The sequence below is a fragment of the Conger conger genome, chromosome 3 (genome assembly GCF_963514075.1).
Source record: "Conger conger chromosome 3, fConCon1.1, whole genome shotgun sequence".
Taxonomy (NCBI): domain Eukaryota; kingdom Metazoa; phylum Chordata; class Actinopteri; order Anguilliformes; family Congridae; genus Conger; species Conger conger.
In genome coordinates this window covers 20,553,458-20,579,726 of record NC_083762.1, presented here as the reverse complement: position 1 = coordinate 20,579,726, position 26,269 = coordinate 20,553,458, and the positions used below count along the sequence as shown (strand labels likewise).

Below are 26,269 nucleotides of genomic sequence, written 5' to 3'. Positions count from 1 at the left end.
AGAGAATGGGGACCACAGAGATGGAGCCAAGTCTACAGTGAAAGCTTTCAGTCCCACTGGGAATAGCAAACTGCAAACAACCAAAAATAGGAGGAAGTTATAACTCATGTAGTTCATTTTCATTTTTTCAGCAGAAGGCATTCCCATCACAGCAAAGGAATTAAATCACATGAAGAACTGAAGTGTACGGTAGCTTATAGCCAGCTAGCAAAGTGCAACTTTCAAGTAGATGCTATTTCCCCTGCTTTTTCAAAGGCAAATTAATTTCTTGGTGGTGGTATAAATGTGAAATTAAATTCTGCCTGTAAAAATTGAACTTTTCATAGCGCAGAGTAACTTTAAGGCGTGGAACAACATCGACGTGTAGAATTACGGCTGAATTATAACGAATGTCTCCCTTGTTGGTGCTAATTATTACTTCCTGTGGAATTGAAACTGTGAATTCTCTTCTGTCACATATTCCACACTGTACTGCTTTAGTATTGAGAATCCGTGTTCATTCTGTCTTTTGTGTGCTACAGAGTGAAGGACGTGTGCAATAAGGAGGTCCTGGGCATTCTGGTTTCTTACAGAGTCAAAGTCAAACTGGTTGTGTCACGTGGAGGGTAAGTACATGCGGGAGTTGAAAGGATGTATCACACGTGTACACAGACGCACACATACGCACACGCACACCTTCTGTGACCTGCTTTCTATTTGTGGTGGAAACCTTGAAATGTGTACTGGCACAGATCTAGTATTACCTCTGTCAGTGAGGGACTTACTCTGGTGAAGTTTGCTTAAGTGTGTGTTGGGTTTTTATGGGACATGATCAATAGTGCTTAACCTTGCCATTATCTGTGATCTGTATTTAAAAATCCTTGCATGTGCCAGATAATCATTACAGGCAAGGCTAAGTGGCACAATAGATGCAGGGTCAAGTCAGACATTTTTACATTTAATGAAATGACTGAAGACAAGGTGAGAACAATTACTGTAGCTGTCTGTGGAGTGAACTTTATTTTAATTTGTCTGTTTTAGCCTGTATTTCAAGCCCAGAATCACTACTGAAACTACTGATAGAGCCATTCCTTTTTTATTACCCCTCTCTGGCTCAGACTAAGCCTATGTTTGACTTTGACATTTTTCAGTGGCTGGTAATGAGAACAGAGTAATGACAGAATATTTGATTAACAAAATATATTTAATAGGCGCCAAAATGAAAAATAATCCTGAATGTTTTGTAATGTGTTGACGTTGGATGAAATATCTTCCAGCTTTTGCTCTTCAGCATTTTGACTGTTGTTGCAGCTAATTGTAGCTACTTATTTGTTGCTAACATTTGTGATACCAACCAATTTAATCTAATGAAACTGACAACCTTTAGTACGACAATGCTGTATCATGGATATAGCAGATTGTCATTTAAACCGGTTCCTATTGATACATTTAATAACACTTACTATCTTACTACCTGAAATTATGTTGTCTTGTGCAGTACAAATTGTTCCCAGTGATTTTAGATAGCAGCCTGGTGAGTTAACACTGATAGCTATCTACATTATTATTGAGTTTTGCACTGTAATAATGTGCTAGAACACATTGGTCTTGATTGCACTTGGAGCTGTTGAACTGCATTGAAAATTTAATGAGGAAACGGGTTGCGTAATTGCCTGTGCTGCATAATAGAGTAGCTTAGATTAATTTATGAGGAAGTAATTGCTCTGGTGTTCTTTGTGCTATGCTTTCTATATGGCTCCTTACAGTTAAATGATGTACTGTACTACAGCAGCTGTAATTATGAATATAATATAAAGTGTTCACCAGTTGAAGTGTTTTGTTTTTGTCTTTTAGGGATGTGTCAGTGGAGCTGCCCTTTGTCTTAATGCACCCCAAACCCTCGGACCTGCCTAGCTCCAGGCCACAGTCAGGTACCTCACGCTCATTCCTTACTGCCTGTCGAACAAAACCAAGCCTTTTATATGGTAGCAGTGTGTGTACTTTACTACCCTGTTCTGGTATTCCAGTCACAATAGCTTCACAGAGCATCTACTTGGATGTTTACTGTCCTGTTTTTGTTCCGTCAGCCAGCTACAATACAATCTGGGGAATTAGATATTTTTCATGTCATGTGAATGTTGACTTAGATCTAAACATGAAATCAAAGCAATACTATCAAGAAGGTTGACACATTTAACGAGGTTTATCATGGTAACTGATGTTATAACCAAATGCTTGTTTTATTCCAAAGCTTTTTTGAAAGTGTTTATTTATCTATTCATTTCCTGATGTCCCTTACCCTGTCCCACAGTTGTCCCTGAGACAGACACCCCTGTGGACACCAACCTGATAGAGTTTGAGACAAAGTGAGTGTTTATGTCCCTGCGTGTTCATACATTCTATCTTTTTTTTCATAGTTTGATATAGACCTGCATGTTTGGGGGGTGTAGTACTAATTTGTTTGCAATCTCGAAAACGCATTAAACAAAATCAGTATAAAATCTCTCTTTTAAATAAAGCCTTTGCTTTATTTATGTTCCTGCCTTTGATTTAACAAGGAATTGCAATTTAATGGTAGTCACTTGGCATATTAAATGCATGATGTTTATCATTTTAGTACTTGTGTAGTGCTGTAAATAATACCGAACGCCTTGCACGGATTGCATTCGCCAAATCATAAATCTTGCAGTCTTAGTCAGACTAAGTACTAGCAACTTGTAATGGGAACATGCGCTTTCCTCGTCAGTTATTCTGTGTAAAGCCAATGTCATGGAAAAGGGAGTCCCACCCCTGGAGGTTGGAGAGAGCAACTGATACTCTGATGTTCATGATTTGAATGTTGCACAGGCAAGGCTGGAACTGTTTTATTTGTTGCTATTTTGGAAGTTTGCCTCCTCCCTGAGAGCAAGTGTTAGCAAAGTGTTTAAAGGGTCAGGTAGAATAGAATACGTCCTGGGGGGGGTAAAAAATGAATTCGACATCTATTATTAAATCAACCCCACAGAGTCCAAATAGCTGTGTTTGAAACACTTGTAGCTTACTGATGGCCACTTTCCTTTCTTTGTTTAAATGAGTTGGCACTTGTTGACATCACTTGTAATCCAACTGTACATCACTGAAATTTTCCCACTTCAGAGAAACTTTGACAATTCAGTGTCAGTGCTTGTGTGTGGAGAAAAGACGATGCAAGTAGGCCAGCTTGGCAAACTTGGTCTCTTGGACACAGATACAAAGTCAAACGTTTTGAGAAATAAACTGTGCTGTTTCAAGCAAATGTCATTGGCATATAAACAAATGTTACACAGGCTTTGTAGGGGAGGTTTAGAGATAATGCCTCTCTCTCTCCCTCTCTGCCTCTCACAGTAACTTCTCTCAGGATGACGACTTTGTTTTTGAGGACTTCGCCCGTCTGCGGCTGAAAGGAATGAAGGACGACAAGGATGAGGATGACCACTTCTGCTAAGTCCCTCCCCAAACAGGCAGCGGGCCAACTGGGGTGAGGGGTGTGCAGGTGTGGTCAATAGCCAGTGGGCCAATGTAGTTAAGTGGGTGTGGTCACTTTTTTTTTTTTTGAGCGAAGATATTCTTCTGTCCCTTCCTATTTTTGCATACACGGTCGCATTGTGGATTTGTCTCTGGTGTGCAGCCCTTGTGCCAGTGCTCATGAGAAATGGAGAGAAATGGGGATATTTTGGGAGGTTTATGACCATTACTGTCAATTGAGAACATTTTCAGATGGGGGAGGGGCGATTTGTTTAAGGGGAAATATTTTAGTTTGATCCCACTTTATATTAAGTGGGCAATATACCTATGTAATTGCATAAGTACCATGTAAATTCAATGTAAGAATGCATTGTTGCACAGTAACTAATGTGGAACACGAGTTTGCAGTTTGTTTAATTACACCTTATTTTATTAACCACGCCCCTTTCCCAAACCCTACCTCCAACCTTAACCTCAATGCATAACCGAACCTCAAACCCTCAAGTCTTATGTAATTACATACTTGCATAGCAGTTACGCAGTACTTACGTGCACATGCATATGTTACTTAGATGTATATGACTTGTACATGTGTAATTACTGTGCATTTACTATGTACTCATTGCCCACTTAATTGAAAGTGTGGCCTTTTTAAATCAGAGAAGATAAACCAAGCATCAGCAATACAAAGAAGACCACAGAGGAAGAGGAAATACTTTTGTCTTTTTATACCATCCGTTTGTGACTTTTTAGAATGCCTATAGAGACTTAGACTCATCTACGGTGGCCCACAGAGAGGAAGAGGAAGGATGCTGAAAATTAGAGGCAGATGCCGAGACACAGACAGGGCATGAATGTGCAGACTGATCTGTGCCACACACATTCTCAAACAGGGATAAATTCAGAGAGCGCCTCCGTGTGCGCAGACACGAAAACGCAGGTTTAACGCTGCTGTGCTTTGCTGAGTAACACAGGTTGCCATGACAGTCTGTGTGAATGTTCTAGATTTTAATATTTTTTTACATTTTTAATTAATTTGTGATTTGCCAAAAGGTGCTTCAGGGCGAAGAGGAGGATTGAAACAAATTGCTAATGTATGATTGACCTCATCCTCAACAAGATACCTGTAGCACATACACATGTACACACATACGCACAAGCACACACTCAAGCTACTGCGGCCCGTCCGTTATCTCCCAAAAAACACTTCAAGTAAAGTTTCAAATCAAGCTTGATGATAGATATAATGATATAATGGTAAGGTCTTTTATTTAAACCCACACAAAATCACATTAGATCTGTCCGATCGGTTTCATTCCACTAAGTTTAGAAATGGACGGCTAAAAGGGTTGTGCTTTGTGCTGGAGCGTTGATTTGTGACCCGTGGCTCTGAATGTGTATATGATTATGTATATATCGGTGCGTTAGAAAGGCTCCTGGGCTCTGTGCCCCTCTCCCCCCGCTGTGTTTGGAAGTGTGAGCGCTGCCTCTGTGGCTCAGTTCAGAGTTTCCTTTGCGCTTCTGATCCATTTTGATCGTACGCATCTCGCTGTGACCATCTCAGAAAGCCAGCAACCTACACTTCTTCTACACCATGGAAAAGAGTGGGTTGGAAAGGGTGGGGGGATGTGAAGGGAAAACAAAAAATTCTATATAGCTACTATTATTGTTATGTAACTATTATTATTGTTGTTGTTATAATCACCAGAGATATACAAAAAAAGTTGACATTTTATTTTTTGATTTTTAAAGTTTCATTTTATTTTTTATTAAAGGCAAACATGGACTAACCTGAACTTCCCTGCTGTATTGTCACACGCTGTATATTTAATTCCTTTTTGAATTTGAGCACAGTCCGAACTATATGGTTGAGCTTAGTGTATATAACACTGCATTTCCAAACCAATCAGTCCAATCTTGGAACAGTCTGTATAGTTCAATGTAATTACATTACATTACAGTCCTTTAATTGTGCTTTGCTACACCATAGAGTTGAGCAGTTACGTTTGATGCTGCATTGACTGGGTTCCTCAACCCTGGTTCTGCAGAGCTGGTATCTAACGTTAAATATGAAGAAGCTAGCGGTCCAATCAAGTTGGTGTTGAGTAGGGTGTTCAGTGCTAAAACACCTTGCGATCTTCAGTAGTTTAGAATACATCTTTTATGTAGTGATGGGCAAGCAGGCCTTAATGGAGCACTCTTCCCAATGATTTACCATTGTGTTGGTAAATCAGTGGGAAGAGCAACGTCCTTCTAATCAATTAAATCATTTGAGAAAATATTTGAAATGGTTACGTCGAACTTTAGTGCTCAAAAAAAAAACTTGCTTTCCTATCACTTCTTCAATGGTATAAATTGTTTAGTGGGGTCCATTGCAGTTACATACTTAGGTAGGTTTCTATAAAATTCTGCAATGCAGCATAATATCAGAAAACAATTGGAGTGGATTCTTAGCACTTGACTAGCGTATTAGACTGGTTTTGACCATCTTGCATAGAAGACAATTATTCATAAAACTGTATCTTACATGGGTTTTACACCTTTTCCTCCCGCCAAGTGGAGAAGACAAAATTGAAACCTTTAACACACTGAATATACAAGGCAGCATTTTTCAGTTGTATACTTCTGTTCAATATGTTATTGTTTTGAGAATAACCCCTAAGATTGTTTAACGGCTAAAGATATGGTGTGTATATCATGAATCATTGGTGTAAATTCAGAATCTGTCCTATTTTATCAAGTTTTGAAGTCTCTATTTTAATGTTTACATGCAGTATGTTTATAGATATTCATGTGCATACACAATAATGCCAAAAGGTGGGATGAGATACTGTATGGAAAAAAAACAAAAAAAATATTATGGTTATAAATATTGGGAGAATTTGTAACCCTAACAGAAGAAGAGCATACTTGCAATGTTGCTGGGACATTGTGACCAAGTACAGTGTGACAGAAAGGGGAATTTGTGTAGTTGGTAAAATGTCTATCAAGCATGCTTTCCCCTCAAAACAGGATGTTGCTCATTTCATCTGTAAATAAGTCCAGTCAAGAGGATCTTTGTTTCTTATCAGGTGGAATTGAAATGCCAGAAGAGTCATGTCAGTTTGTAGATATATATGTACAAAGTCAATTACTTTTTAAGGACAATTTAAGCTACTATTATGATGAGTACTACTAAAATTGAAGGTTTAAAAAAATAAGACTTCAGTTGCTACTTGATAAATTAAGGAATTCCTTATCAAGGAAAATTTCAAAAGTATATTGATATTAAGAAAACCGAGATACTATATAAGCAATATGATATTTTAGTCAAGAAAATGGAACAAAAATGACAAAAAAGCAAATGTTTTTAAACAATGAGAAACAAAAACATTGGAGAATCGATGTTGCGTCTTTATTTTGTACTGCATTTTAGAAAATGTTTAAAATAAGAAAAACAGTTAACATACAAAAGTGGTTTCTGAGTTTGTTTCTTTCTGTGTGGGTGTGCAGCTGCATTATTGTGTATTCAAGTATTTATATTCTACATTTTTGTCATTTTGATTGTAGTTCAGTGTTTCTAACAAGTTAATTATCACACACTCTTCTACATTGACATTTAAACTGATGTTCTTTTACATAGTACTTTACAAATGCATCTAACAATGCTATAAGGATGCTTTATTGAAAAATCAGACAAATGTTCCATAGAGATAAGCTCATGGATTTTGTTAGAATCTCAGTCAGGAGGACATGTGGCTAATTGGCCGTACAGAATTAAGATATTTACTTTGCATTGCAGCAAATGGTGTTTTATAGAGAAGGGAATCAGGGAAAGAGGAACAGAGATGCCTGAAGAGATTTTACAACAAAAGATGGCAAGTAACTCAACAGACATTAACAAGCAGCTCATTCCACCAGCAGGGGGCAAGAACATGATGGAGACTTGATGGAGCTGTGTGCCTGGTAGACACTGTCCATTGATCAGAGTGGGTAGACGGGGATGTATGGTTTGATACCACTGTTGTAATGTGTAGTTATTCGCATTACTGTCACCTTCCTGTCAGCTTTGAACAGACTGGAAATTCTTCTCTGACCTGTCTCATTAAGGCAGTGGTTCTTAACTGGGTTCGATCAAACCCAGGTTCAGAACCACTGCATTAAGGGGTTTTTGCCTGCACAACTGCAGCTCACTGGATGTTTTTAGTTTTTTGCACCATTCTCTGCACTCTCTAGAGACTGTTGTGTGTGAAAATCCCAGGAGATCAGCAGTTACAGAAATACTCAATCCACCCAAACCAGTCAGTCAGGCACCAATGGTCATGGGGTGATATTGGCTCAGGAGGTAAGAGCTGTCATCTGGCAGTCGGAGGGTTGCCAGTTCGATCCCACCCTGGGTGTGTCCCTGAGCAATACACGTAACCCCCAAATGCTCCTAACAAGCAGGTTGGTGCCTTGATTGGCAGCCAATCACCGTTGGTGGGCGAGTGTGTGTGGATGGGTGAATGAGAAGCATTAATTGTACGAATAAGTTGGTGTACAGGTGTTCCTGATAAAGTACTCAGTGAGTGTATGAATAGAAAAAAGGCTTCCAACAGGCAGAAAGGCAACAAGGATGATTTCCTGACCTGTTCCAGGCTGCCTGGCCCATGAATCATCCCCAGGGCATGGCCACATGACAGTTCTCATGTTGCCTTGTAATAGCCTACACTTGCTACAGGTGTATCACTTAATTCACTATACAGCCTTGCATCTAACTGTCAGGACATTCTGTGGGCTCACTTGGATACACAGTGTTTATGTAGCACTGATATTCTTATAATATACTGCCAGGAACTTAGCAGGTACACTGATCACAAATGTATCCATTCACAAACAGGAATTCTGTCTCGACAGTACTAAGACAGACCAAATTGAGAAATAAAGCATGTTGTCCACACAGCAACAAAGTTTACTGACTCTTAGGATGAGTTTTTACAAACTAGACCAAGAGATAACCGAAGGCTCCAATTGAACTGCATACAGGCCTAGTCTGATGCCCCACTGGCTCTATGTCTTGGTCTCCAAGCTCTCTAGGTTTTCCCACTGGGGAGTACCATGGCTCACTGCCTTTTGCCTTTGAGCTGTATCCAGTCCCTCAACCACAGAGGGCCAGTTTGGAGGCCAGGGGATTGTACTACTCCTATTATCTTAGCAGTAGACACATGATAACTGGCCTAGTGCTTCACAGTATTCATAGTTGCTAATGTATCAAGCTCACACCCCTCTACAGAAGGTTCAGTGAGGTTTAAGTTTAAGGAACTACATTGTTCCCCAGAAGGTAAGGTCTACAAGTTAAAACTCAAAGTAATAATGGATGTATGTCGATTCCTATCCTTGAAATTTGTATTACTAATCTTCCTTTGTCCATTAGAACACAAGACAGTAAGTTATATGGAAATTGAGAACCCAGTAAAATGGAATACATATTTATTTCACATTGTTAATTATTTTCACTTTTTAATATATTAATATCAGATGGATATGCAATGTGAATACAGCAGTGGTAGCAGAGGATTACAGAAAACATGCCTTACATGAAATTCACAGCATTGACTGACAGTAAAGATAATTTACAGTAGGAATGGGGGGGGGGGGGGACAAAATAAAACAATGGATAATCACATTACATACTTTCATCACGACCATTTGGACAAGGACAAACAGTTTGAGCATCAATAGTCACCATCTTATATTTTCATTTGCATCTCATATCACATGATGCAGATGTCGCCCAATAGTGACGTTTTTGTCGCGAATAGTGAGGTAATTGCGGAGCCAGGCGAAGAAGATGGCTACAGCGGTCTGGCTGCATGGTTCGAATAATATGCGGCTGACCGAGGGTTTAGTGTCGGCTCTGAAGGAGGAACGACCCGAGTACTTGCCAGCACTTTTGGCGAACTACCGGGAGCATGGCGGGATCTCCACACAGGTGATGATCGTGAGATAGCCAGCTCCAGCACAGTCCGTCTTCCCTGGTTGTAGCTAGTCGGCTTGCTTGCTAGTGCAAAATGATTTTGGTTTTCTTTGTGTTATCGTCTGATTTGTTAACGATTTCTCCGAGCATATTGTATTTAGCACTCGTGCTGGCTTTATTGACAGACTTATTCTTGTTTGCAACCTGCCTTTTTAGTTGCATGCGAGCTAACCACGTAATTTCGCTACTTTGTGCGATACACGTGTGATCATTGACGTTGCATTGTAGCTGTAGCTGGTGATGTTAATGGTCAACTAAGTTGCACTATAGTTTTACTAAGAATATTAACTTAGTGTATGTAGCTACGCCTTTGACTAGCTAACATTCTCTTTATAATTACAATCCAATCCATTTTCGAGAATAGAGAAACGCATAGACTCGTATGCTGTTGTATCTGCTACATTTGTGTATGGAGTAACTAACGTTAGCCACCGTTACATTATCATGATGATGATGATGATGATGATGATGATGTGGATATATTTTGCCTTTGTCGCCAGAGTTCTGGAGCAGCTGGTGGCCTCATCGGACTCAGCAATGCTCGACTCGGCTCCAGCAAAACCAGGTGAGCGTTGCCGTCTAACATAACAGAAATTACTATTGCACGGTGTTTTGTGATGTAGGCACCCTGTTGTTATTCTACTCGTCTGAATGTCAGAAGATCAACAATCACTAATCTACAGTGAAGTACCACTCGATGCGAGTGCTGATTCCGGTCCACATAACCTTGTCTGTCGTGTAGGTTTGAGGGTCTGTGTCTGCTGTCCATATTGGTGAAGGACAGCTCCAGTGAAGTTTTCCAGCAGCACTGCCTGTCTTGGCTGCGCACTTTGCAGCAGGTCATACAGGTGAGTCCTAGATCTCAGTTGCTCATCGTGTCATCTTCCAATACATCTTATGACATGAAAGAAAATGTGTTGTGCTCGATAACCCAGTCATATGATTGCTCAGAACAGATGTAGTTTTCTGGCAAGAGAGAGAACATCAGGCTAAATCATATTTATTATGAATCTGTTTCCTGAAGAGTGATTCTTATTTTTTTGTGCACAATGTTCATATTAAACACTGGACAATTGAAGCTTGTGCAATGGTTTACTATTTTACTAGTTTACATTCATTTTTATCTCATGAAACAATAAAATACTTTTATAATCTATAGCAAATCTGCCCAGCACTGTTCCTGTACATTTTAATTTCAACCCTAATTTAGCACACCTGGGGGGTATTTCACAAAGCAGGATTACAGAGTTAGCTGGATATCTGCACGGAGTAAAAACAACAACAGATCATTTTACTTCATGCACGTATCCAGCTAACTTAGTACTCCGGCATTGTAAAATGGGTATTTATGATACTCCTAGAAGAGAAGCTTTGAGTAATACGCTTTGCTGTAAATTGAGGAATTCAGAAATACAGTTGTATTTCAGTGCCATTGCCATTGAGTGGTGGCAGTGTCACATAATAGGTTATTTTGTTTTTGTTTCTGTTTAAGTAATTTCTTTGAATCAATGAAATGTCATTCGTTTTTAGCTCTAGTTTGAGTTTAGTTGGTTCACTTTAAAAAAAGGAAGACTACAGACAACTGTAGTAGCTTCTCACCTCTGGATTAATTATATGTCCACTTTAATTTTAAAAATATTCTATAGGTTAAGGTGTGTCTCTGTCTCCTGTAGTCCCAGGCACCTCTCCCGTCTGTCCAGTTGGCAGTGAGTGTGCTCCAAGACTTGCTGCAGTACTCTTCCCAGCTGCCGGAGCTTGCCAGGGAGGTCGGTCTCAACTCCATCCTGGGCATTCTCACATCCCTGCTGGGTCTGAAGTCAGAGGTAAACCATTGCGACGGTCATCAGTCGATCCTTACAATCCCTGACTTCAGTTCTCTGCCGATATCTGTATATATATGTTTTATACTCATTTTAAGTGTTAATAATCTAATAAGATCACTATGTCACACAGTGACTTGACACACCACATAAGTTAAATAGCTTGTTTGTTCACCTCTGAGCAAGTGGTCCATGAATAGCCCAGTTACTGTATATACAGTAGTGTTCCAAATTCATTTGCTAGTGATAAATATGCTATATACCTTACTTCCAGAAATAACTAGTGTTGTGACCTTCCTGAGATAAATAAGTACATTTGAGATGCATTGTGTACAGTAGAAGTCATCTGATGGATTGTCCTTATGGTTTAATATATTGATATATCCACATAATGTAAATATGGACAGATAATATTCTTCTTCCTGCTAGCACTGATTATCTTCTCTGTAAATGTAGCCTTTATATGTTTGTTGTGTGACAGAGTAATCCATTAACACCCTATAAGGAGTCTCTATTTAAGCTGATGAATGAAAACAGTTTTCATTGAAATGTTTAAACTGCAGATCTTTCATTTGCATCCATCAGTGTCAGCATAATATTTGATCATATTCATGCTGTAAAAAATATGCATAATACTTCACCTTTCCTATTTTGTTTGTATTATACTTTTTTATATTGCAAGCAAGTGTACTCCAGATGTACAGCATGAGTTGTCGTCTGGCAGTCGGACAGTTGCCGATTTGATCCCTGGGTGTGTCAAAGTGTCCCAGAGCAAGACACCTAAGCCCCAAATGCTTCTGACGAGCTGGATGCTGCCTTGCCATTGATGTGTATGAGTGGGTGAATGAGAAGCATCAGTTGCACTGTGCTTTGGATAAAGGCGCTGTATAAATGCCAACCATTAACCATGTGGTTCCACCCAGTGATAACTGCCCTACAAGATCTGTATTGGTTGAACATAACATCATGACACACAAGCTGCTGACCTTTTTTTATTGCATTATAATTCTTCTGGTTTTGGATCTGTTCCGTTTGTTCTTATTTAGCTTTGGTGGGAGCAAATAGGCATGCGTGTCCTTGTGTCCTCATTTTGTGCTGGACTCTACAACTTGTGCAGCTTGCACACACTGGCAGCCAGTGTCTAACACATTATTGTGCAATGAGGTATGGAATACGCTGTTGAACAAAACCTTTCCTCCCATGTCAGAGCCAGCACTGTTGCATTCAGCATGGTGGAAACACTACTCTGAGAGCTAGCGCTTTAGCCCAGTTCTGCCAGCCTTGTATGATGATGTTATTTTTTACAAAGATCTGAGTCTTTTACTGAGTCTCCTTGGAGTGCTAATCGTAGTGCTTTCCCTTTGTCATTCTCATGGTCTTACGTGCCCTTTAAAATGGGAATTCAACCACTAAACAATATTTTGCAGTTCAAGAAGTAACTGATTAGTGATTATTCTCTGTGTAGCTCAAAACTTGAAAGGTGCAAATTGTGATAGAGGTATACAGCGCAATGTCGTACAGTCTTAGGCACCCTACACTTTATTATATGTGTTTATTTTTGTGTGTGTGTTAGTATAAAAGGACACATTTGAGATCTCCAAATATTCATTTTCCAAAAGATTTAATTTTAAATTAAATTTTTGTATTTAATTTAAAAAAGTAACATATTACTGTAAGCAATTCACTACATTTTACATAAAAACTTGATCAAGGCTGTCTGAGATCAGAACCAAGGAGTCAACCAAAGTCTGCAGAAGAACTGTGGCAAGTTCTCCAACATGCTTGGAACAACCTCCCTGCTGATTGTGATGCAGTTTTAATGCCGAAGGGTGGTCACAAAAAATATTGATTGGATTCTGCCAAATTACTGTAATGTAAAATGTATAGTACGTTTATGTAGGACCTTTCATTGAATTATTTTTGAAAGAATCTTATCTGTACAGAATGTTATACAGGTGCCTAAGACTTTTGCACAGTACTGTGCATCTTTATCCTTCCTCATTCTTGAATACTACAGTGGGTGGGTAATTTGAATTTGAATTTGGAACTCCAACGTAGGCGAAGGGGGTGTTGTCAGAGATTTGAAGCAGCTGCTGTATCATTATTATCTGTGTGTCTTTGTTCCAGTGTCACCTAGCAGCAATGGAGGGGATGACTGCCTGCATGACATTCTATCCCCGGGCCTGTGGATCCTTAAGGGTGAGTAAGAGGTGAAAGCACTGCTGCATTACTGTAAAGCTCTCTACTTTGGTTATGTTTTTTAACACTGTGTGATCTCATCTGCCAGGACAAACTGGGTGCCCATTTCCTTTCCAAAATGGATTCTGACTACCCAAAAGTGCAGGAGGTGGGTATTTCTGTTCAATACTCTTGTTCTGTATTCAAAATTATTTGAAGGCATCTGTGTTTTAGAGTACATCTATTTCTGCACTTGTACGCTCACATACGCTTGATGCATGGCTCATAAAATGCATGAGATTAAATTTTAACCCCTCCCTTTCTCAAATGCCATTCCTCCTCAGGTGGCCAGCGAGTGTTATGGCCGTCTGCCCTGCCTGGGTGGGGTGCTGGAGAGGGGAGGGGGTGGTCGACGTGCTGAAGGCTGGACTAACCAGCTTCACTGCCTGCTAGCATCTGCGCACGCCACGCTGAGCCAGCTGTACCAGGGAGTGGAGTGCGGTCAGTCTTCCTCATTCTGCACACCATTCATTCTATTAACTGCTCCGGTCCGTCATCAGGAGAAGGACCTGTGTGTGCTCTCAATGGCTTGCATTTAATCAGTTGGAAGTAGCTATTGAAGTAAGAGTGAGTGTGCGGGTGATGGGATTGTGTGCTGTTTGTGTTCTTCTGGCAGAGAGGACAGTGCAGTACGAGGGCCCCGGCATTGAGTTGCCCTTTCCGCCGCTGGATGAAGCTGATCCCCTTCTGATCGTCCAGCTGCGACACCGATACAGGGCTGTGTGCTTGGCTCTCAAACACACACTCAGGTATTGCGCACGCACCCTCGTGCACACAGACATGCTTATTCCAAAATAGCCAGAGTGAGGATGAGAGGTTCAAAGTCACAAAAAGTGGAGTAAGCCTTTAAAAGTGGTGATATGAAATTGCAAAGCATGATATTAGCTATTTAATGGTTCTGTTGTCAAATTTCATTATTCAATTGCAGTTCTGAATTTTTGTGAGTTGCGGTGGCATTACATTGTGGTTCTGTGGCATTAGTCTTGTTGTGACAGAATATCCTCTTTCTAGTGACATCACCCTACCTGACAGGTGGTGAAATATTTGGTGTTTTTAAATTACTAAACTCTACTGGCCAAAATGTCCCTAGTCTGTAAAAACCCTACGCTTTTAGAAGTTATTTCACCTGCTCTCTCTCGTTCATTCACAGTGTGGACCCAGTGTCTCCAGTGCGTCTTCCTGTTCAGAGTGTTTTGAACCTGGTGTGTCGAGCCCTGGCGGTCAGCTGCAAGAGCATTGTGAGTTCCATTCTCAACAGCACTCCTATCTTATGCAGTACTGTACAAAAGTCAGAGACCTCCCTTTCTCTTATTCACTTTCCAGTGAAAATAGCCATTAAGTGCAAGTTATTCATTTTTTAAATTTATTTTCAGTAAGGGCCAGGGGTGTTTGCAGAAGTATTAAACCAATAATTGTGGAATCTGTTTTTTGGGGAAATGTCTTTTTTTATTTGAACTTTGCTGCCATTGAACTATTAATAAAGCACACTGCTTTACAACTGGAAATAGGTATAACAAAGGGAAGGGTGCAGTACAGTACTGTGCGTGTTGCAGACCTCATAGATTTGCCCTCTCTGCGGCAGCCCTGTGGTTGTTATATGTGTGACCACCAGTGAAACTATGGAACTGTAGGGTGTACCTCTTGTTGCAGAATGTGTCCGGTGACGGGTGTCTGAAGTTGCTTGTTTTGCCCTCGGTACACAGCGACACCCTGGAGCTCCTGTCTGCTGTCATCACTGCGTGAGTGCACCCCCCACTCCCCTATACGCCTCCTCCTGAAGATCAAATCTACAGTTCCCTCAACTTTATTGATTTGCCGTCTTTCTTGTCCTCTGTGTCTCAGGGTTGGCAGTAGGCTGGTTCCGTACTGCAGTGTGTTGACTCGCCTCTTCTCCCAGACCCTCTCCGCCTGGAGCCCCCTGGCTGAGGTCAGCCTTGGGCAGCAAAGGGCCTACAGGTAATATAACACCAACACACACTCACATTCTCACATGCACACACACTCACACTCAAACATACACACACTTTCCTAGGAAATAAATCACTCCGCACATGCCAGAATCATGGCATTCTTTTATTCTTTATCACATGGACACATGCCCAAGTTCTCTCTGTTACGTGCATGCGTCTTCTCATTTCATACACTGTAGAGTTGGCAGGGTACTGGTACTGAAAAAGTACTTCAGTATCAAAACGTAAACATTAATACCCCCATTTTGCAAAATGTAATAACCCGTATGACATTGCTTTCTGTTACAGCAAAATGATTGCTATGCAATGGAAAATTAAATTGGTCAACATTTTTGTTTTGAAACCGCAACAATACTCTCAGACACACCACTTCTGAATATTGTTTTGTTATCTGTTGCCATATTTTGGTTCTCTCCATATTACCCATAGTGCTGTGCGGGTGTCGCTGTACCAGACACTGGAGCTTTGGGTACGAGTGGCTGGGGCCTCCTCTGGCGTGCTTCAGGGAAGCCCCACCCATACAGAACTCTTACTGGCACACCTACTGGGTGACATCACTCCTGGGGCTGACTCCGTCAAGGTGAGGATGCTTGATTGGCAGAGGAGGGTACTGAGACCTCTCAAACACCCCTTTCTCACACAGAACCCAGGATATACACGACATGTTTATCCCAGGATGCACCTGCATTTCACCCATTATCCCACAGGACGGACACAGGAATGTCCAGGGCTGAACAGGGCTGCCCTGTCTCGATATTATTAAAACTGGAATGTATGTTCCCGCGAATTGATCTGTAGGTCGTATGTTTTTCTTGCACGAAGCGGTAAAATAAAAGAATAAAAGCGAACGATGATGGACAGTTTTTTAGTTTTTTTTTTGTTTTTTTTGTGGAGATTCAGTGCGATGAACAGTGCACATGATTTGGTATTTTATCTTAAGTTTTAGAGGAATTCTTTCATTTATTCAGTTACCTAATGTTAGCTTAATGCCAATAAATATGGTGAGCAATCGTGCCCTTGCTAGGTTATGCAGACAATGCAATCTTCTAATTCTTGAAGCAAATTGTTTGCTGACTACTCCAACAGTGTATTTCAACAACACTATCCACTACTCCGAGCACATGCCATTACAATGTTCCGATACATATGCTGTCAAATGGCAGAATGTACTGTATTCATGCAAAGTTTTTTTTCCCCCACCAGTGAAGGCCATATATATTTGGCAATCATTCAAATAATAAGTAGTAAAAAGGTAAATATTACAGTTCTCCCAGTATCCAAGAGATACTCTTTTTTCTGTTTTGGTGTGTATAGTTTTGCGTGTTTGAGATGGTAGAAAAACTGTATCTTTTAGGGAATTATTTGAAGGTAGCAGATTTGTATTGTTTATAAATGTATTTTGACAGACATGAGGGTGAGCCAAAACAATGCGTTGGCCGAAGCCAATGGCAGACTTGGATCTGTTGCACCATGATCTGTTAAATGAGGTTGTGCTGTGGAATTTAAAGGTTCAGAAGAATTCACTGTGTTGCATGTTTGCATTGCCTCTTACACATACTCTATTTTGCTATGTAGTAATTATAAACTACTGCCATCCTTTCCCGTCGTCCTTTTATCATCTTCCTCCGCCCAGCTGCGTGTGGGCCAGGCCGCCATCTCTGAGCTCATGGGGCACACTGGGAAGGCAGGGCCGCGTCGTCCCAAGGGCTTGGGAATGGGTGATGGAAGCGCAGTCTCACTGCAGAGGAAGGGTGACTCACTGGCCAATCAAGACACGTGTCTGTCTGCACTGAGAGGTGAGATGGTGGGGTTTAGGTTAGAGCTGTTGAACTTCGGGAGATTGAGCTTGTTGTAATAAGGGGCTATATTACTGTATGTAGTACAAGAAAGCAAGGTAAAGAGATAGTAATAATCCAAGCACAGCACATAGTTTTGAAGAATTATGATGAATTGGATTAAAAAAATGTAAGGACTGTCAAATATTTCCTGACGATTAGCTAATGATTTTTTGACTGAATGAGACTGCTCTGTTACAGCTCTGAGACAAATCATCCTGACCAGTGGTACTCTGCTGAAGGAGGACATTCACAAGGTCAGTAATGCAGTGTGTCTGCAAGTGTGAGCTTGTGTGTACAACACATGTACTGTATATGCGTTTGTGTCTGTTTGTGTATATGCGTGTCACACGACCTTTATGGTGCCGCCTTCCTGTGACGTTACCTGTGTCTGTGGCATTGTCTCCGTACACAGAGGCTCCAGGACCTTGTGTTGCCCCTGTGTGTACGCCTGCAGCAGCAGCTGCAGTGTGGAAGTGAGGTGGGAGGGGTGAGCGGTCAGTACGGCAACGCTCCTCCACGACGGGCACTCTATCGCCTCCTACTGGCCATGGTTCTCGCTCCTCCCCCACGCTGGCCACCCCCCTTGACCTGTGCAGTGTCCATATTCAGTCATGGCCGGAAGGACCGAAGCCTTTTGGTGAGCAACATTTATTTTTTATTTTTTTAAGATGGGTATGCACTGTGTGGTTCTTGTCACGATTCTGTCATTGCAAAGACCATTTCCAAATCGTAGAAGAATCGTTGTGAGCCAAAATTGGATCTCTGTGTGACATACCCACAGATTTTGTGAATCGTTGCCTCCGACGGAAGACTGGCAGCATCAGATATTTTGGGCCCAAATCGATGCAATACAATGTGACTGCTGCTACAGTCAGACAATGCTTTCTCCGTGAACCTAAAACTTTCCCACTTATGCCTGCATTTGTTGTGCTTTTGTTGTGGTTTGAGGGTGTTTGTTGCTGCAATTCCTCTCTGGACCGTTAGGAGTCCGAGATTACCTATTGTACCTTTAACTTGTTTGCGCACTCACGGTGGCTTGTTAGGTAGCTACCGTGATTGGCAGAACAACCTTTGAGTTTACTAATGGCACTGGACCAATAGGGAACTCTTTTCTTGTAAATTATTCTTGTAATGTAATTCTTTTTGTAATGACACAAAAAACACTTTTAATTAGATTGTATCTATATCTTCAAATTTGGTAATCGGTTTATAAAAGCAATAACTTACTCCACTGAACTAGCATATGGGTCATTCTACGAAAACGTGCTATTTTGCATTCTGAAAATCAGATTTTCAAAGTATTGTTTTTGTTGTGTTTAAGGATTTATTTGGATTAAGTAGACCCTTACCTGTCAGAAAAATGTGGTGCCATCTTACTTATTTATTTTCTTAAAATAATCAACATGCATGAGTGTGTTTGTCAACCCTGTTACACACATCAAATTGTATTTAAAATTATTTGAAGTCATACTTATAATCAATCTGGTATATTATGAAAGATACATTATCCCTGTTTACATTAAGAGTGTTTATAAATTAAAATAAGGAGGAATATGTTTTTTTTTACATGGATGAATACACTCGTGCAATCTGCCCAGTCACTGTATCTTAGTTTTTCGGAAAAAATCATGAAAACAAACTAATGTGTTTATAATCATAACTACTTAAGGGAGGTATTGTTATATTTTACTTAACATATCAAAAGAGTTTATGTATATTTGACTTTTATTTCTATTACTCTTATAATACTCTTTATTTAATTAACAGGATTGACGGTAGCATACCTGTTCAGGAGACGAGTTTGTTTTTAGACTGTAGTAAGTTGATTTGCAATAGAACATTATAGAAATGAATGAGGACTCTGAAGACATATATGCAAAACAGTTATTTTATTAAAATTATGAAAGAATTAAAACTAAAATAATTTGCATCAAAATGAAATGATGCTATCTGATGCATCCTCTCAAATACAATCAGTGTCAATTCAAATAATCTCCCAGGAATTTCTGATGAAAAACAGCAGGGCAGCCTCCCCATTAACAAACTGAGCTGCAAGTTCAACAATCTGACCAAGCCAGATTCCCCAAGTTCAAGTCAGAGCCTTTTTCTCTCCTTCTTTGATCTTAAATGCCCCTCATGATGTTGCCTGCAACACAATGAAATACTGATTAAATAATCTACTGATGTGGGGTAAAGCGTAACAAAAGCATGTAAAATACAAATGCATATGAAATCACCTTTCTTGTTCACAATAGGTTATTTCATATTGTTACTTATATTATATCATAATTTGAAGCAGTTTCAAAACCTAATGAGATGATGGGGTCAATACACATCAGCGGTCAATAATCTATAGGAATTTATATATATATCTTTCAGTTTAATAGGCTAACAAACACATTTAGGGACAAAACATGCTATTTGTAGAATAATATTATTAAAAATTATGTATTGTATAAATATTCTGGTTTTGAACACGCAGTAAACATTGGGACATGGCAGGAAAAGGGAAATATGTTTTTGGCAGCCATTACTAGCCATGTGGTTAACACAATGACACCACATGGTGTGCATTCTAGAGAGGCTAATATGCTTGTTAATATGTACATTAAAATTTTCCCTGAAATAACTTTTTAATACATGATATCATGGTAACAAGATTGACACACTATGACTGTCCCCTTCTGTCAGACTAAACATTACTCAATGAAAATCCATCAAAAGAGAGGAGCACTTACTTGTCTGCTTGGCAGCATCTTCATAAAAGGCAGAGGATATCACTTCCTGAAAATAATATCACTTTTGGGATAGTCCATTGTCCCTGAGGGGGGTGTTTATCCAAAGTAACAGGGCTGACGCAAAATGTAGGGACAGCACTAAAATGTTATTTTTTTCAATATTCCAAAAAGGTGAAGAATGAAATGCATGCATGATAGGTTAACTGACAATTGAAGCTTTTCATAAGTATAATTTGTTTTCAGATAATTTGATTTCATCCTGCTTAAAAGCCTGTTGTAATAGAAGTATTTTACCCAGGGACAAGCCATTTTTAGCTATTTTTACAATGTTTACAAGATATACAATACAAAAAGTATTTAAAATTCATTAAATAAATCAATGTATACATTTTTAAAATGAAGACTGTTTATTTACCAAATGATACCAACTAAATTTTTAAATGTTTTGTTGTTAATATAGCTTTATGAGGTAGTTTTTGTGTCAGGGACATAAAATTGGACTTTTTCGTAGAATGACCCATATGCCTAGATCTCTCAATATATCATAAAAATAACTTTTCCCATTCTCGTAAGATAAATGTTTTCTGTTTGAGCCGTCAACGACTTGATGTCACTGTGCCAGCACCATTTTGAATTTCCTGTGTGATGCTTGACTTGGTTAAAGAACTTTAAGTATAAATATGTCTTTATGCATGACATTTAGATTACGAGAATGGGAAAAGATCTAGGCATATGCTTGTTTTGGGTACAGATACCCTTTAAGTATAACCTGATAATTTGCCCTTGGCTAAAGTGTAATGGAAATGGCTATGGAAATGACTTTAGAAGGGTGACATTTCACATTTTGGAACTTGAGTATTCATAGAATTTACATGTGCATTGCGCAGGGTATTTATGTTCCTGTTTTATTACGGTTATTTTAGAAGTGTTAGGTACATAATGTCGAATCAGTACGTTTCAATACCGAGTATCCTGATACAAGACCTGTTATTAGTATCAACATCAAAATTTGGTGTATACGTGAGAATACTGTTAATGTTACAGCAAGTGTGATATGTTGATTGAAAAAGATTGTATTCGTAAATAAAATGCTAGCCCCCCCAAAAAAGAGTAATACTGAATTAGTGGTGTTTTTGGCATAGAAATTCTGGTGGGGCAGCACTCAGCTTGTAGTGTAAGCCTAGCAGTGACATTTTTGGCACAGGCTTTGGATCAGCTAGAGGCCAGTTTATATTTGCTTGCTCATTCTGTTCCAGGTATCCTCATTCTGTGCCGAAGCCCTAACAGTGTGCAACTCCCTCCTCCACCCTCGAACTCCCTCCCTTGCTCTCCCCCTCCCATCACTTACACTCAAACACACTGCTGCGGCCCCTACGCTCACACCTTCCCAAAACCCTTCGCTCTCTCTCCCGTCCCTCCTGGGAGGCCCTGCACAAGGGGCACCCTTTCCAGCTCGGCACCCCCTCAGTCTGGGTCCAGCTGGCCTCTTGGGACCGCTGGAAAACCATCTTCCCTTGCCACCATCTGTTCTGCCTCCCCAAGCTGGCCCCGCCACCACAGCAGGTGACCTGCTGCTGTCCCCTCCCCAGCCAGGTGAGCTGGCTGCTCTGGGGGCCCCTGAGGGCCACAGACCTGTGTTTGTGCGCTACGACAAAGAAGAGGCTGAAGATGTGGAGATTTCTCTTGAGAGTGACTCCGATGACAGCGTGGTCATTGTCCCTCAGGGGATGTTGTTGCTTGAATCGCACGATGCTGCCAGCACGCAGCCTCTCCCACCACCACCACCAGGGGGAGCGGTGCCAAGTGTGGGTGCAGGAACAGGGGGGGACACTGGAGTTGTGAGCAGCCCTCTCCCTAATGAGTTGCCTGCCTCCATGCCTCACCAGATTCTACCCTCTAACTCAAATGCTATTAGCACTTTCCCCGGTCAGAGCCAGGCTCAGCTTGTGTCTGTTGTGCCACAGCTCAACTCCACAGCAGCTCAACTGGCAGCTCCCCCTGTTGGCCTGGGGGATTCACTGCCCGGCGCACAGCTGCAGCAGATGCTAATGCAGCCGTCATCGGCTGGGCAGCCGTCACAGCTGGGACTGCCCATGCAGATGCAGCTGCAGAATCAGATGGCACAGACTAGCAGACAGCTGCAGCAGCAACCGCAGCCAAGCGAGGAGGACCTCACAGTCATCAATATCAACAGCTCTGATGAAGAGGAAGAGGAGGATGAAGAGATGGAGGATGAGGATGACCTTTGCGAGGAGGAGGAGGAAGAAGAGGAAGGACTGGAGGATGAAGAAGAGGAGGAGGAGGGAAGCGATTTTGCAGATGACGATGATTACTACGGCGAGGAGGAGTTTGAGGACTATGAGGATGAGGAAGAGGGGATGATAGAGGCAGAGGAAATGGAGGAGGAGGCTGAAGGGCTGCCCCCGTTAGAAGGAGAGAGCCGAAGGGCCCTGATGAGCAGGGAGGAGGGGGGAGTACTGATGACCTCTGCTGATGAAAGGGGGATGGGCATGTTCCGTCTGGAGAGAGAAGAAGAGGAAGATGCAGAGGTAGAGGGAGGAGGCAGTGAGTTGGAAGGGGACCATAGCGTCTACAGGCAGCCCCTGCACTCAAAAGAGGGGAATCGGGAGGAGAGGGTAAAGGAGGAAGGGGAGGGAGAGGTGGTGGTCACTGAGGAGGGGATGGACAAAATCAGAGAAGGAGAACAAGATGATGTAGCTGTTCAGGAAAGCAAGGGAGACCCACAGTCTCAAGGACCTGCTGAGGAGGTCATGGAAGAAGCCAGTGAGTTTGAAAAAGAGACGGGAGTTGAGCTGGGAAGCCTGGAACAGGCATCACAGGAGCCAGGACCCACACAAGAATGTGACAGTGCTACCGTGGATGACATGGCCATCTCCCACGAAGAGGGTGAAGTGGAGTCATTGCAGGAAGTCGCGGTGCCCGAGGAGAAGGAACCAGTGGAGTCGACATCAGAGCAGCCCAGACCTGAAGAGGGAGAGAAAGCCAAGCTTCATGAGGATATCCCAGTCGAGGAAGCAAGGTCACCAAGGCAGAGTGAAGAGGGCAGAGCTTCTGTTGCGCAAGAGGATGAGGAAGAGGAAGGTGAAGACGATCTCAGGGGGATGAAGAGAAAGCGGGAAGAACGTGAGGTAGAAGGGGCGGAGCTGAGTGTTGAGAAGAAAAAGGCAAGTGCAACTTGGCCACTTGCATTTTATTTGAATTATTTATCGTCTTTTGATACTAAGCAATGGGCATCTTGTGTAGGCTAATGGTGGTTTTGTGGTGCATTGTGTTCACATCAAGTTTCTTATAGATTCAATGAACTTTACACTCTCAAACTAATGACTGCTGTACCCTTCAGCACTGAAGGTCTGGGTGCAACAAAATGTCACATGGTCATGATTTTGTGGTTTAATGCCCTTTTCCCCTCCAAATTTAATCTGCGGCGCACTGGCACTGTTTAGATTACTATACATGTGATATCCCATTGTGGTGGATACAAACAGCAAATTTGTATCCTGATATTTCTTGTCTATATCTTGGCACATTTGCTACTTTGGATCTGTGATGCAATTCAGTTGATCTGCCTAATTGTCCTGAGATATTTTGTTTGCTGCCCAAATTTTGTGCCGTTAACACTAATTGTTACTAAACAATATGTAGTAATCAAATGGTGGCTGTGGGCTGTGGCCAGTGTCCCATGCATTGTGCTTTCCTGATAATTGCCTTCTTGCTGAAGCAAGAAGACTTATTAACTCCTCCTTAAGTACCTTCCGGCACTGATGACCACAACAAATTGTGACATCCTTGTTTTGTCAATATGCGAGCTTAAATAAAGTGTTGTTCATTATCCACAATGTGAAAGTAATTTTTAAAATATTGCTCTAACATTGTTTTGGCAGCTGGATGAGGAAGCTATGGCTTCCATGTTGGCTGATTTTGTGGATTGCCCACCTGATGAGGAAGACAACGCCCATTCCACGACACACTCCTGAGATGGACAGAGTCTTACAGGGTTGGGCCAGATTCGACGATCAGGCACATACCCTGAACCCAATGTCAGTGTATGGGCTGCAACCCTGTTTCTTGAGGGCCACAGTCTGAAGTCTTGTAAAACTGTCAGTCACAAAATACATAGTCAGCTGGCTCCACTCATTTTTTTTAAAATATATATAAACATAGGGTTTAAATGAGGGACACTGCACATTGATGGGACTGGACTAGACTGCTGTGAAAGTGTTTTAGTGGAGTTGTTACTTTGGACTCTATGCACTTTCCACTTGGGTTAAACCATAAAAGCAGTTTGTAGTTTTGCTCTCAGCCATCTTAAAAAAGATAAGAAAAAGATCTCCAGGTTTGATGCAGAAAAGTGTTCATTTTGCGTGGACTAAAGTTCTGTGGAAACGTCAGTGTAACCTGGCCATTAATTTATGTCTGAGGTAATTTGACTCAGACTAGTAACTTCACCCTTCACATTAAAGCAATGACAGAATTGCTTGAAAAGCAACTGTACTGTATATGGTTATCTCATACTACTTGGATGACAGGTTTTAGTGTATAGCTACTCTATAATCTTTCTCACTTATAAATAATAGATCATAAATGCTTGGACAAAATTGAAAAGACAGGGATTTTCTTGCCTTTAATACCCTATTATACATCTACCTTGTAACATATCACATGAACAATGTCTTACTGCACTACACTTAGCTCAGTAATGCATGGAGTTGGTTAGAAAATAGAACTACCAAGTTTCAGGCCATCTTTATTCACAGTGGGTTGATACGGTTAGTATAGTATTGGCTACTATGATGTTTATTTTTTGCCTTGTTTTTTAAGTCCTTAAGTTCTTTGATATTAAATATGTTTGTGTAAAGCAGTATGGTTTTCTTTACTGATACCTTGTTACAGACTTACCATACCTACCAAAATGAATTGATTCATTAAATCATCAAACAAAGCTACATATACTGTCTTGTGGTTTTCTTGATTTGTCTCCTTAATACAGGTTCTGCATATACTCCGCTCCATTGTCTTCAAGAGAATCTATGTGTAACCTTTGTTTGTTAATTTGTTTAACCTTTTATATTCTGGAAAAAATTTCAATTTAACCCCCCATAGTTTTAGCCAAATTCTGTCCACATTTATTGAATGTTTCTGCTCTTGAATTTTAACATTTGATTCCCTGGCCATGTTCAATCCACTGAATCTAATTATTAGTTAAATTTGGTTAATTTGTTGATTGAGTAGCTTAAGAGGCAGTTACTTTTCCACATGAGGGGTATGGGTGTGTAATGTTTTTTCACTAAAGTAATGGAATAATAATTTTAAAATGTGTTTTCTGTTTACTTGGGTTAAGTTTGTCTAACATCGCATTTTGCTTAACATCTTAAAACATTCAGTGTAACAAATATGCAGTATTATAGGAAAACAGCCAGGGCCAGCAGCTGGCTAGTTGTGATGTATACCTAATTTGGAAACACTTCACAATTCAACAGGCAATTTACTTCAGTTTCTGCCATGGCAAGTGTATTTGGAATGAAGAAGTAGGCAACTATATATTGCTAATGAGCACTAAGGACAGTGTGAGCACAGAGAAAGAGACTATACTGTGTGGGCACTATTTACTTGGTCCGATAATTTGTCAAGATTTTGTTTATATTAACTATTCTTCCCTGGGGAACATACTTTGCATAGACAAATTCCCCAGATGAGACATTAAACCAACGTGCTTCTGACTATGGTTGTTAAAGATCCCACGGTACGTTTTTGTTCAAAAAGAGGTGTTAACCCTGGTGGTCTGGCAAAATTTACCCACAAATACTGTCTGTCTATACCTGACCACTTAATGACTCCTGATAATTGATTCCTACCTATTCCTCGTCACTTCCCCAGGTTATCATTGCAAAAGATAATTCAGTTCGCAGTTGACCTACCTGAATAAATACAATAAATGCATTTATACACTAAATACTTCAAAAATCGCCTACTTCTGGGAAGATATCAATATTTAAATTTTCACAATTTAGACATTGTATGGCCAAGCCAAAATGTATTAAAAAGAGAATAAACATGCTTGTAAGTTCAAGTTGGATTTAGTATTGTGTGCTATTTGGTGGGTATAATTAATAATTTCATGAAGGGAGAATTGCTTATCTGACTTGAGTACCGTAGGAGGGCATATTGTTAACTCATACTTACTTATTTT

At 40.7% G+C, this 26,269-nt stretch overlaps 2 protein-coding genes across 2 annotated transcripts in view; both read left to right on the top strand.

Annotated features, from left to right (window-relative positions):
• arrb2b (arrestin, beta 2b) overlaps window positions 1–5,258 on the top strand; it is a 31,046-nt gene extending 25,788 nt beyond the window's left edge. Inside the window, exons 12-15 of the mRNA XM_061234215.1 lie at window positions 522–605; window positions 1,834–1,910; window positions 2,291–2,345; window positions 3,343–5,258. Of these exons, the coding sequence (XP_061090199.1) occupies window positions 522–605; window positions 1,834–1,910; window positions 2,291–2,345; window positions 3,343–3,442 (316 nt within the window). The 3' untranslated portion in view covers window positions 3,443–5,258. The remainder of the gene's footprint in view (window positions 1–521; window positions 606–1,833; window positions 1,911–2,290; window positions 2,346–3,342) is intronic.
• Window positions 5,259–9,226: 3,968 nt separating this feature from the next.
• Window positions 9,227–25,025, top strand: pelp1 (proline, glutamate and leucine rich protein 1). The gene is made up of 17 exons (XM_061234597.1): window positions 9,227–9,412; window positions 9,958–10,022; window positions 10,200–10,305; window positions 11,131–11,280; window positions 13,405–13,476; window positions 13,565–13,624; window positions 13,800–13,956; window positions 14,132–14,264; window positions 14,666–14,753; window positions 15,166–15,254; window positions 15,358–15,471; window positions 15,915–16,065; window positions 17,119–17,281; window positions 17,522–17,577; window positions 17,736–17,960; window positions 21,318–23,246; window positions 23,964–25,025. The coding sequence occupies exons 1-17, from the start codon at window positions 9,272–9,274 to the stop codon at window positions 24,054–24,056; spliced, it is 3,792 nt and encodes a 1,263-aa protein (XP_061090581.1). The 5' UTR covers window positions 9,227–9,271; the 3' UTR covers window positions 24,057–25,025.
• The last annotated feature ends 1,244 nt before the right edge of the window (window positions 25,026–26,269 follow it).

Excerpts from the sequence above, each read along its gene's own strand:
- pelp1 (XM_061234597.1), top strand. The coding sequence starts at position 9,272 with ATGGCTACAGCGGTCTGGCTGCATGGTTCGAATAATATGCGGCTGACC. Across the intron at positions 10,023-10,199 it reads CTCGGCTCCAGCAAAACCAG|GTTTGAGGGTCTGTGTCTGC; the intron begins GTGAGCGTTGCC and ends TCTGTCGTGTAG. Across the intron at positions 10,306-11,130 it reads CTTTGCAGCAGGTCATACAG|TCCCAGGCACCTCTCCCGTC; the intron begins GTGAGTCCTAGA and ends TGTCTCCTGTAG.